The sequence below is a fragment of the Salmo salar genome, chromosome 05 (assembly GCF_965601325.2).
Source record: "Salmo salar chromosome 05, fSalSal1, whole genome shotgun sequence".
NCBI lineage: Eukaryota > Metazoa > Chordata > Actinopteri > Salmoniformes > Salmonidae > Salmo > Salmo salar.
Genome location: NC_138295.1, coordinates 14,342,314 through 14,354,652, shown reverse-complemented (window position 1 = coordinate 14,354,652; position 12,339 = coordinate 14,342,314). Strand labels below are relative to the sequence as shown.

At 47.4% G+C, this 12,339-nt stretch overlaps 1 protein-coding gene across 2 annotated transcripts in view; it reads left to right on the top strand.

The window, feature by feature from the left end:
- Positions 1-12,339, top strand: part of LOC106604287 (transcription factor COE1) — a 108,286-nt gene that overhangs the window by 48,272 nt on the left and 47,675 nt on the right. For both annotated transcript variants that reach the window (XM_045717922.1, XM_045717920.2), the window contains exons 7-8: positions 8,159-8,240; positions 8,396-8,537. In XM_045717922.1, the coding sequence (XP_045573878.1) occupies positions 8,159-8,240; positions 8,396-8,537 (224 nt within the window). The remainder of the gene's footprint in view (positions 1-8,158; positions 8,241-8,395; positions 8,538-12,339) is intronic.

The window sequence follows — 12,339 nt, the reverse complement described above, 5'->3', positions numbered from 1 at the left end:
CTACTGACACAACACTACTGTCACAACACTACTGCTACTGACACAACACTACTGACACAACACTACTGCTACTGACACAACACTACTGTCACAACACTACTGCTACTGACACAACACTACTGTCACAACACTACTGCTACTGACACAACACTACTGACACAACACTACTGCTACTGACACAACACTACTGCTACTGACACAACACTACTGTCACAACACTACTGCTACTGACACAACACTACTGACACAACACTACTGTCACAACACTACTGACACACCACTACTGACACAACACTACTGTCACTACACTACTGTCACTACACTACTGACACAACACTACTGACACAACACTACTGTCACAACACTACTGCTACTGACACAACACTACTGCTACTGACACAACTCTACTGACACAACACTACTGACACAACACTACTGCTACTGACACAACACTACTGTCACAACACTACTGCTACTGACACAACACTACTGACACAACACTACTGCTACTGACACAACACTACTGTCACAACACTACTGCTACTGACACAACACTACTGTCACAACACTACTGCTACTGACACAACACTACTGACACAACACTACTGCTACTGACACAACACTACTGCTACTGACACAACACTACTGTCACAACACTACTGCTACTGACACAACACTACTGTCACTACACTACTGTCACTACACTACTGTCACAACACTACTGACACAACACTACTGCTACTGACACAACACTACTGTCACAACACCACTGACACAACACTATTGACACAACATCACTGCTACTGACACAACGCTACTGACGCAACACTACTGACACGACACAACACTACTGACACAACACTACTGCTACTGACACAACACTACTGACACAACACTACTGCTACTGACACAACACTACTGCAACTGACACAACACTGCTGCTACTGACACAACACTACTGACACAACACTACTACTACTGACACAACACTACTGCTACTGACACAACACTACTGACACAGCACTACTGCTACTGACACAATACTACTGACACAACACTACTGCTACTGACACAATACTACTGACACAACACTACTGACACAACACTACTGCTACTGACACACCACTACTGACACAACACTACTGCAACTGACACAAAACTACCGCTACTGACACAAAACTACCGCTACTGACACAACGCTGCTGACACAACACTACTGGCACAACACTACTGCTACTGACACAACACTACTGACACAACACTACTGCTACTGACACACCACTACTGACACAACACTACTGCAACTGACACAAAACTACCGCTACTGACACAAAACTACTGCTACTGACACAACACTACTGTCACAACACTACTGCTACTGACACAACATCACTGGCACAACACTACTGACACAACACTACTGACACAACACTACTGTCACTACACTACTGTCACTACACTACTGACACAACATCACTGGCACAACACTACTGACACAACACTACTGCAACTGACTCGACACTACTGACACATCACCACTGACACAACACTACTGCTACTGGCACGACACTACTGACACAACACTACTGACACAACACTACTGTCACGACACTACTGACACAACACTACTGACACAACACTACTGTCACTACACTACTGTCACTACACTACTGTCACTACACTACTGACACAACACTACTGACACAACACTACTTACACAACATCACTGGCACACCACTACTGACACACCACTACTGCTACTGTCACAACACAACTGACACAACACTACTGCTACTGACACAACACTACTGTCACAACACTACTGCTATTGACACAACACTACTGACACAACACTACTGACACACCACTACTGCTACTGTCACAACACTACTGACACAACACTACTGCTACTGACACAACACTACTGTCACAACACTACTGCTATTGACACAACACTACTGACACAACACTACTGACACAACACTACTGTCATGACACTACTGACACAACACTACTGTCACTACACTACTGACACAACACTACTGACACAACACTACTGCTACTGACACAACACTACTGTCACAGCACTACTGACACAACACTACTGTCACTACACTACTGGCACAACACTACTGACACAACACTACTGACACGACACTACTGACACAACACTACTGACACAACACTACTGTCACAACACTACTGTCACAACACTACTGACACAACACTACTGACACAACACTACTGACACAACACTACTGACCCAACACACATATTATTGACGTAAAGTGTATTAGACTTGTAGCTTGCTGGAGATAGAGATCTGAGGTGTCATTGTAACACAAATTCCTTGCATGGAGCCCCGCCTTTTCCCTGCTTCATTGCAGCAGTTCATTGACCTTCCTTTAACTAAGTAAAGTAATTAAGTGAGTTCACAGACTGTCCTCTTAAGCGATCCCACTACAGTAAAATTGCTCAGGACATTTAAGCGCTTGCAGAAAGATGAAAATGAATGAAATGTAGGAAACTGAATGGACTAAGTGTCTTTGGAACCTCCAGCCCAGGGGGAGACAGGGACTCCTTTTCCCCAGGCAGGGCTCTCCCTGGGCAGGTAGGAGAGCAGAGAATATTTAACAATGAGGCAAAACCACTAGACCTGCCACACACAGACACAGAGACACAAACACACACACACACTCAGGAAGAGATGATGCAAGGAGTGTACAGAGGATGAATGTTTCAGTGTAGTGAGATGATGTGGTTGAATAAATCATTCCAGTTTAGATAGACATGATGGGAGCAACATTACAGACTACTCTAACAGCATCCGCCTGATGGAACAAGTGGCTTACAAATGTGTGTGTGTGTGCGTATGGCAGGTTGAGGGGTCACCACGGAAACAAGTCTCCTAGATGAAGTGTCAGTGATGCATGGCCGATACCTGGAGAGAGGGAGAGAGGGAGAGAGATAGATGGAGAGAGAGAAAGGAAGAGAGAGAGGGGAAGGGGGGGCGAGAGAGAGAGGGAGATAGAGAGAGAGAGTGAGGGGGCGAGAGGGGGAGAAAGAGCCTGAGAGAGAGGGGTGAGTGAGAGAGAGAGAGAGAGGGGTGAGAGAGAGAGAGAGAGAGGGGTGAGAGGGAGCGAGAGAGATCCGCTCTACACTCCAAGCCCTCAGCTCCATCAGTCCAGTATCAGAAAGGGGGAAGTGATTTTGTATCTCTGTATTAACCCCAGAGTAGAGCAAAGTGAGAAACACCTAGCTTGTGTCCAAAAAGGTATCATATCCCCTACTTAGTACACTACTTTTGACCAGGGCCCATAGGTCTCCGGTCAAAAGTATTGCAAATTGTAGGAAATTGGGTGCCATTTAGATTAGGAGACCGATGCTAGGCTATTGTAGTGAAGTATGACACAGCACACAGCTTAGAGAGAAGGATAGGAAGAGGACTGAGAAGGGGCAGTAGAAGAGATAAAGGGAGAAAGAGAAAGAAGGAGAGAGAGACAGAAAGATAAATACATAGTGTGAGTGATGAGGCGGATGTCAGAAGGAGGGCTGAGCTATAGTCTCACCTATAGCCATTTACACCACCTGTCAACAGAAACACCAAACAGAAGAGAGAGAAAGAAAAAGTATGAGGAGAGAGATAGGAGGAGAATAGAGGAGAGAGACAGTAGGAGAATAGAGGAGAGAGACAGGAGGAGAATAGAGGAGAGAGACAGGAGGAGAATAGAGGAGAGAGACCGGAGGAGAATAGAGAAGAGAGACAGGAGGAGAATAGAGGAGAGATACAGTAGGAGAATAGAGGAGAGAGACAGGAGGAGAATAGAGGAGAGACAGTAGGAGAATAGAGGAGAGAGACAGTAGGAGAATAGAGGAGAGACAGTAGGAGAATAGAGGAGAGAGACAGTAGGAGAATAGAGGAGAGACAGTAGGAGAATAGAGGAGAGAGACAGGAGGAGAATAGAGAAGAGAGACAGGAGGAGAATGGAGGAGAGACAGTAGGAGAATAGAGGAGAGAGAGGAGGAGAATAGAGGAGAGAGAAAAGAAGGGTTGAAGAGGTAAAGGTTAGAAAGCATGATTAAGACAAAGAGACAGAGAAGAGAACGAGAAAGAGCACTTAGATTTTGTCATCAGACGATCAAACTCACAGTTCATTCATGATCAGTGGATTGGAGGATTGACCCTTTGAGGCTTCCATACTGTTGGAAATTCACTCTAAGATGGGGTGAAGTTTTTTTGTTACCTGAAGTAGTTGTAGTTGGAATAATATTTTGGTTGTGACAGGGATTGCTGAAAAGTAGCGTTATTATTGCTTTGCTGCTTTGTCACTAAAGTGACAAATAATCCCCATCATAATTTCATGAAAGTTTGTGATCATTAAATTATCACAGATATGCTGTCTGTGTTTGTAATTATTTACACCTCTTTTCAGCCGCCGGGCTCAGAGAGTGTGTGCTCGTGCGCCTGCACGTGTTTTTTTCACCGCCAGGCTCCAAGAGTCCTGGCAGCCATTTTGCAGAAATTCATTTCCACAGTCATTTGTGTTTCTCTTGGTAATTACAAGAGAGAGAGATACATGTTATTATTTCATGAAACCAAAAGGGGAAAATGGTTTACGCCTAGTATTTTTCTGTTTCAGTTAATGTGCATTCGGAAAGTGGAGTGGGCTACTGACTCAGAGAGTGATGTGTTTAGGGAGGACTATTTGTTGTCAATTGGACCTTCAGGACAGTCTAAATGTTCTCTAGTTTTTCTGCTAGAGAGCGACATAAGTTGTTAAGTGCCTCTGTTTCCTGAAGTCGAGCAAATGCTTTTTTTTTTACTCCTTGAGGTGGATGGCTGAGTGAACCTTCATTCTGAGCTTGGTTAAGGATGGCTGGGGAAACCTTCATTCTGAGCTTGGTTAACGATGGCTGGGTGAACCTTCATTCTGAGCTTGGTTAAGGATGGCTGGGGAAACCTTCATTCTGAGCTTGGTTAAGGATGGCTGGGGAAACCTTCATTCTGAGCTTGGTTAAGGATGGCTGGGTGAACCTTCATTCTGAGCTTGGTTAAGGATGGCTGGGGAAACCTTCATTCTGAGCTTGGTTAAGGATGGCTGGGTGAACCTTCATTCTGAGCTTGGTTAAGGATGGCTGGGGAAACCTTCATTCTGAGCTTGGTTAAGGATGGCTGGGTGAACCTTCATTCTGAGCTTGGTTAAGGATGGCTGGGTGAACCTTCATTCTGAGCTTGGTTAACGATGGATGGGTGAACCTTCATTCTGAGCTTGGTTAAGGATGGCTGGGTGAACCTTCATTCTGAGCTTGGTTAAGGATGGCTGGGTGAACCTTCATTCTGAGCTTAGTTAAGGATGGCTGGGGAAACCTTCATTCTGAGCTTGGTTAAGGATGGCTGGGTGAACCTTCATTCTGAGCTTGGTTAAGGATGGCTGGGTGAACCTTCATTCTGAGCTTGGTTAAGGATGGCTGGGGAAACCTTCATTCTGAGCGTGGTTACGGATGGCTGGGTGAACCTTCATTCTGAGCTTGGTTAAGGATGGCTGGGGAGACCTTCATTCTGAGCTTGGTTAAGGATGGCTGGGGAAACCTTCATTCTGAGCTTGGTTAAGGATGGCTGGGTGAACCTTCATTCTGAGCTTGGTTAAGGATGGCTGGGTGAACCTTCATTCTGAGCTTGGTTAAGGATGGCTGGGGAAACCTTCATTCTGAGCTTGGTTAAGGATGGCTTGGTGAACCTTCATTCTGAGCTTGGTTAAGGATGGCTGGGGAAACCTTCATTCTGAGCTTGGTTAAGGATGGCTGGGGAAACCTTCATTCTGAGCTTGGTTAAGGATGGCTGGGTGAACCTTCATTCTGAGCTTGGTTAAGGATGGCTGGGGAAATCTTCGTTCTGAGCTTGGTTAAGATCATCCGCCTGACAGTCATGCAATCTATGAGGTGCCAATGCTTTGATCGAGGGTGCACCCAGGAAGTTTTGTATTTGTTTTTCATTTGGAACCAACCATTTGTTGGTGATGGTGACTTCATGTTCAGCACAAAGGCGTAGCAATCTCAAACCATTTGCATTGGCATGACCAACGCTGTGCTATGCTATTACTCCATTAGCCTTTCGCTTATGACAGTTGGTGTTTCTGTGAGATATGACAGGAGGCAGTTCCTCAAGGCAACGCCCACACCATGCAGATATCGCCCTTCTGGGGTGGTATCCCTTTCAGAAGAAGATGTAGCCCTCTCTTTCCTCCCTGAGCAACCCTTCACCCAGGAGTCTGGTCTCACTGAGAACAGAGATGACGATGGTATATTGCTTCAGCTCTGCTGCGATAAGTGCAGTCCTTCGGCGTCATGGATCGAGTCCAAGAGAGTCCTTATGTTCCATGTTGATAGTCGTAAGAGGACATATTTCTTCTTAATTCGTTTTCAACCACTGAAACGGAATGTCCTGATTAGTGCTACCGCACCTTCTAGGATAGTTAGAGTGGGCAATATTTGACACCTTTTCTAGGCCTTTCCCCAGCTGGGTTGAGCAGTGTGGTTCCTAAAATGGGCTTCTCAGACATACAGGGGTCTGGAGCAGCTGCCACCCAAATCCCAGCTGCTGATGACCAATAGCCCTGTACCGCTACCCTGCAGGGGTCTGGCTAGGAGCTTCCTGATTATTCAATTATGCCCCCGTTACCAAGCACCATGTCGCCAGGAGACTTTAATGGTGCAGGAAATCTAGGTGGAACTCGCTGAAGAGCATTAGTGGACACCTGCATGATGAAATCATTTCTAGTAACGTGGGGGATGTGCTTGTCATCACTTCTCTGCTGTTGGAAAATGGGCTCTGGTGGCAAGAATAAAATCCAAGACGACCAGCTGCAGGAGGCTGCAGGAGCTCCAGTTTGTCAGAGGACCAACACCCCCCCACAGCTGCAGGAGGCTGCAGGAGCTCCAGTCTGTCAGAGGACCAACACCTCCCCACAGCTGCAGGAGGCTGCAGGAGCTCCAGTCTGTCAGAGGACCAACACCTCCCCACAGCTGCAGGAAGCTGCAGGAGCTCTAGTCTGTCAGAGGACCAACACCTCCCCACAGCTGCAGGAAGCTGCAGGAGCTCTAGTCTGTCAGAGGACCAACACCTCCCCACAGCTGCAGGAAGCTGCAGGAGCTCCAGTCTGTCAGAGGACCAACACCTCCCCACAGCTGCAGGAGGCTGCAGGAGCTCTAGTCTGTCAGAGGACCAACACCTCCCCACAGCTGCAGGAAGCTGCAGGAGCTCCAGTCTGTCAGAGGACCAACACCTCCCCACAGCTGCAGGAGGCTGCAGGAGCTCTAGTCTGTCAGAGGACCAGCACCTCCCCACAGCTGCAGGAGGCTGCAGGAGCTCCAGTCTGTCAGAGGACCACCTGTCACACGTCGCCAGCACGTTGCTTTTGTGAGCTCCCCTAGCCTTTGCCTTCCCAGACGTACCCACGAAGCAGTGGGACAGTGGTTGGCCGATGCCAGGGCGTGTCCACATAATGTGGGCCTGCGCACCGCACATTTGGGGACCACTGCAGCTCCAAGATCCCCTTCTGAGTTAGCCTGAGGCCGCAGGAACGCCCAGTTAACGTGTGTTGCCACAAGGAGACCTTGCAGGAGTCTAGGTGAAGAAGAGGCTGTGTACTGGCAAGGGAAGGCTACATCCAGATCTGCTTCCAGGTTTACCACAACGGCTAGCCATCGGCAGCAAGCTGTAAGCGAGAGGTTTGCAATCAGGCATCACATCACCCTGTGTGGTATATTTACATGTTTTGTAATTTAGCAGACGCTCTTATCCAGAGTGACTTACAGGAGCAATTTGGGTTAAGTGCCTTGCTCAAGGGCACATCGACAAATGTTTCACCTAATCAGCTCGGGAACTTTCAGTTACTGGCCCAACGCTCTTAACCTCTAGGCTACCTGCCTACCCACACACCCACACACACACACACACAGACACACACACACACACACACACACACACACACACACACACACACACACACACACACACACACACACACACACACACACACACACACACACAGAGCGCTGCTGCTCTCATTGCTATCTAATTAAATGCAGCTCTATTCAGTCAGGAACCAAAAGCAATGATGCATGTGTTAGACTGTTTTCTTGTCTCCTCTCTCTCCAGGTTCTTCCTCAAGTTCTTCCTGAAGTGCAACCAGAACTGTCTGAAGAACGCAGGGAACCCACGAGACATGAGACGCTTTCAGGTGGGAGAGAGAGAATCGTAAAACCTAATTTTACATGATTTCTTTAGACACAACGGTAATGCTATTTGATGGAAGCTCTCAGGTCCTGTCTCACGTGTCCTTGTCTGTCCCCCTGTCCCCTTTTCCTCTATGTCTCCTGTCCCTGTCTGTCCCAGGTGGTTGTGTCTACCACGGTGAGTGTGGATGGTCATGTCCTCTCTGTCTCTGACAACATCTTTGTCCACAACAACTCTAAACACGGTCGCCGGGTCAGGAGACTAGACCCCTCAGAAGGAACACCCTCGTACCTGGAGCATGGTAAACACTCCTGTCTCTCCCCCCCTCTCTCACTCTTTTCTATATGTCTCTCCCCCCCTCTCTCACTCTTTTCTACATGTCTCTCCCCCCTCGCTCACTCTTTTCTATATCTCTCCCCCCCTTACTCTTTTCTACATGTCTCTCCCCCCTCGCTCACTCTTTCTACATGTCTCTCTCCCCCTCTCTCATTCTTTTCTACATGTCTCTCCCCCCCTCTCTCACTCTTTTCTATATGTCTCTCCCCCCCTCTCTCACTCTTTTCTATATCTCTCCCCCCCTCACTCTTTTCTACATGTCTCTCCCCCCCTCTCTCACTCTTTTCTATATGTCTCTCTCCCCCTCTCTCACTCTTTTCTATATGTCTCTCCCCCCCTCTCTCACTCTTTTCTATATGTCTCTCCCCCCTCTCACTCTTTTCTACATGTCTCTCCCCCCCTCTCTCACTCTTTTCTATATGTCTCTCCCCCCTCTCTCACTCTTTTCTACATGTCTCTCCCCCCTCTCACTCTTTTCTACATGTCTCTCCCCCCCTCTCACTCTTTTCTACATGTCTCTCCCCCCTCTCTCACTCTTTTCTATGTCTCTCTCCCCCCCTCTCTCACTCTTTTCTATATGTCTCTCTCCCCCTCTCTCACTCTTTTCTATGTCTCTCTTCCCCCTCTCTCACTCTTTTCTATATCTCTCTCCCCCCTCTCACTCTTTTCTACATGTCTCTCCCCCCTCTCTCACTCTTTTCTATATCTCTCTCCCCCCTCTCACTCTTTTCTATATGTCTCTCTCCCCCTTTTCACTCTTTTCTACATGTCTCTCTCCCCCTCTCTCACTCTTTTCTATGTCTCTCTCCGCCCCTCTCTCACTCTTTTCTATATGTCTCTCCCCCCCTCTCACTCTTTTCTATATGTCTCTCCCCCCTCTCACTCTTTTCTATATGTCTCTCTCCCCCCCTCTCTCACTCTTTTCTATATGTCTCTCTCTCCCTCTCACTCTTTTCTGTCTCTCCCCCCCTCTCTCACTCTTTTCTACAGAACTCTCCCCCCTCTCTCACTCTTTTCTATATGTCTCTCTCCCCCCCTTTCACTCTTTTCTACATGTCTTTCTCCCCCTCTCTCACTCTTTTCTATGTCTCTCTTCCCCCCTCTCTCACTCTTTTCTATGTCTCTCTTCCCCCCTCTCTCACTCTTTTCTATGTCTCTCTCTCTATCTTTTTTCTCCCTCCTCAACTCTATCACTACCTCTCCTCTCCCTCTTTACACACTTTATTGCTCTCTCTTCTCATCTCCACTTCTCTCTCTCCCTTTTCTCTCTTTTATCTCTCTCCCTTCTCGCTTCCTTTTCCTCTCTTCTCACCCCCTCTCCTCCCGCTCCTTTTTCCCTCTAAGATTCTTAACTCTCAGTGAGAGAACAGAGAGAGGATGAAATGATGAGAGCAGCAGTGAATCCTGTATTCCCCCAGTGGCCGGCTCTTGTTAGAACTGCCATAGTGTCTTATGAGGACCATGTGTCAAAGCAGGACTGTGGTGCTTATGAGGCCCCAGGAAGCTTAAAGTCAACGCTGAGCTTATTTCCTATGAGACATGGTTAGGTTTATCCTCTAGCCTCTATCTCTCTCTCGCTCTCTCTCTCTCTCCGCCCAAAGATTTTCCCAGGTTAACACACACATACATACTGTGTCCTCAGAAAGTACACTGCTCAAAAAAATAAAGGGAACACTAAAATAACACATCCTAGATCTGAATGAATGAAATAATCTTATTAAATACTTTTTTCTTTACATAGTTGAATGTGCTGACAACAAAATCACACAAAAATAATCAATGGAAATCCAATTTATCAACCCATGGAGGTCTGGATTTGGAGTCACACTCAAAATGAAAGTGGAAAACCACACTACAGGCTGATCCAACTTTGATGTAATGTCCTTAAAACAAGTCAAAATGAGGCTCAGTAGTGTGTGTGGCCTCTACGTGCCTGTATGACCTCCCTACAACGCCTGGGCATGCTCCTGATGAGGTGGCGGATGGTCTCCTGAGGGATCTCCTCCCAGACCTGGACTAAAGCATCCGCCAACTCCTGGACAGTCTGTGGTGCGACGTGGTGTTGGTGGATGGAGCGAGACATGATGTCCCCGATGTGCTCAATTGGATTCAGGTCTGGGGAACGAGCGGGCCATTACATAGCATCAATGCCTTCCTCTTGCAGGAACTGCTGACACACTCCAGCCACTGTCTTGCATTAGGAGGAACCCAGGGCCAACCGCACCAGCATATGGTCTCACAAGGGGTCTGAGGATCTCATCTCGGTACCTAATGGCAGTCAGGCTACCTCTGGCGAGCACATGGAGGGCTGTGCGGCCCCCCAAAGAAATGCCACCCCACACCATGACTGACCCACCGCCAAACCGGTCATGCTGGAGGATGTTGCAGGCAGCAGAACGTTCTCCACAGCGTCTCCAGACTCTGTCACGTCTGTCACATGTGCTCAGTGTGAACCTGCTTTCATCTGTGAAGAGCACAGGGCGCCAGTGGCGAATTTGCCAATCTTGGTGTTCTCTGGCAAATGCCAAACGTCCTGCACGGTGTTGGGCTGTAAGAACAACCCTCCACCTGTGGACGTCGGGCCCTCATACCACCCTCATGGAGTCTGTTTCTGACCGTTTGAACAGACAAGTGCACATTGTGGCCTGCTGGAGGTCATTTTGCAGGGCTTTGGCAGTGCTCCTCCTGCTCCTCCTTGCACAAAGGCGGAGGTAGCGGTCCTGCTGCTGGGTTGTTGCCCTCCTACGGCCTCCTCCACATCTCCTGATGTACTGGCCTGTCTCCTGGTAGCGCCTCCATACTCTGGACACTACGCTGACAGACACAGCAAACCTTCTTGCCACAGCTCGCATTGATGTGCCATCCTGGATGAGCTGCACTACCTGAGCCACTTGTGTGGGTTGTAGACTCCGTCTCATGCTACCACTAGAGTGAAAGCACCGCCAGCATTCAAAAGTGACCAAAACATCAGCCAGGAAGCATAGGAACTGAGAAGTGGTCTGTGGTCACCACCTGCAGAACCACTCCTTTATTGGGGGTGTCTTGCTAATTGCCTATAATTTCCACCTGTTGTCTATTCCATTTGCACAACAGCATGTGAAATGTATTGTCAATCAGTGTTGCTTCCTAAGTGGACAGTTTGATTTCACAGAAGTGTGATTGACTTGGAGTTACATTGTGTTCTTTAAGTGTTCCCTTTATTTTTTTTGAGCAGTGTATTTAGACCCCTTGACTTTTTCAAAAAAATGTAGGTTGCAGCCTTATTCTAAAATGGATTAAATTAGTTTTTTTCCCTCATCAATCTACACACAATACCCCATAATGACAAAGCAAAAACTGGTTTTTAGACATTTTAGCTAAAAAATAAACAAAATGAAACAGAAATATGACATTTACATAATTATTCAGACTCTTTGCTCAGTACTTCCTTGAAGCACCTTTAGCAGCGATGACAGCCTCGTTTCTTCTTGGGTATGACGATACAAGCTTGGCACACCTGTATTTGGGGTATTTGGGAGTTTCTCCCATTCCCTTCCCCAGATCTGTGCCTCGACACAATCGGAGATCTAAGGACAATTTCTTCGACCTCATGGCTTGGTTTTTGCTCTTTTGGGACCTTATACTGACAGGTGTGTGCCTTTGCAAATCATTTCCAATCAATTTAATTTACCACAGGTGGACTCCAATGAAGTTGTAGAAACGATGATCAATGGAAACAGGATGCCCCTGAACTCAATTTCAAGTCTCATAGCAAAGGGTCTAAGTAC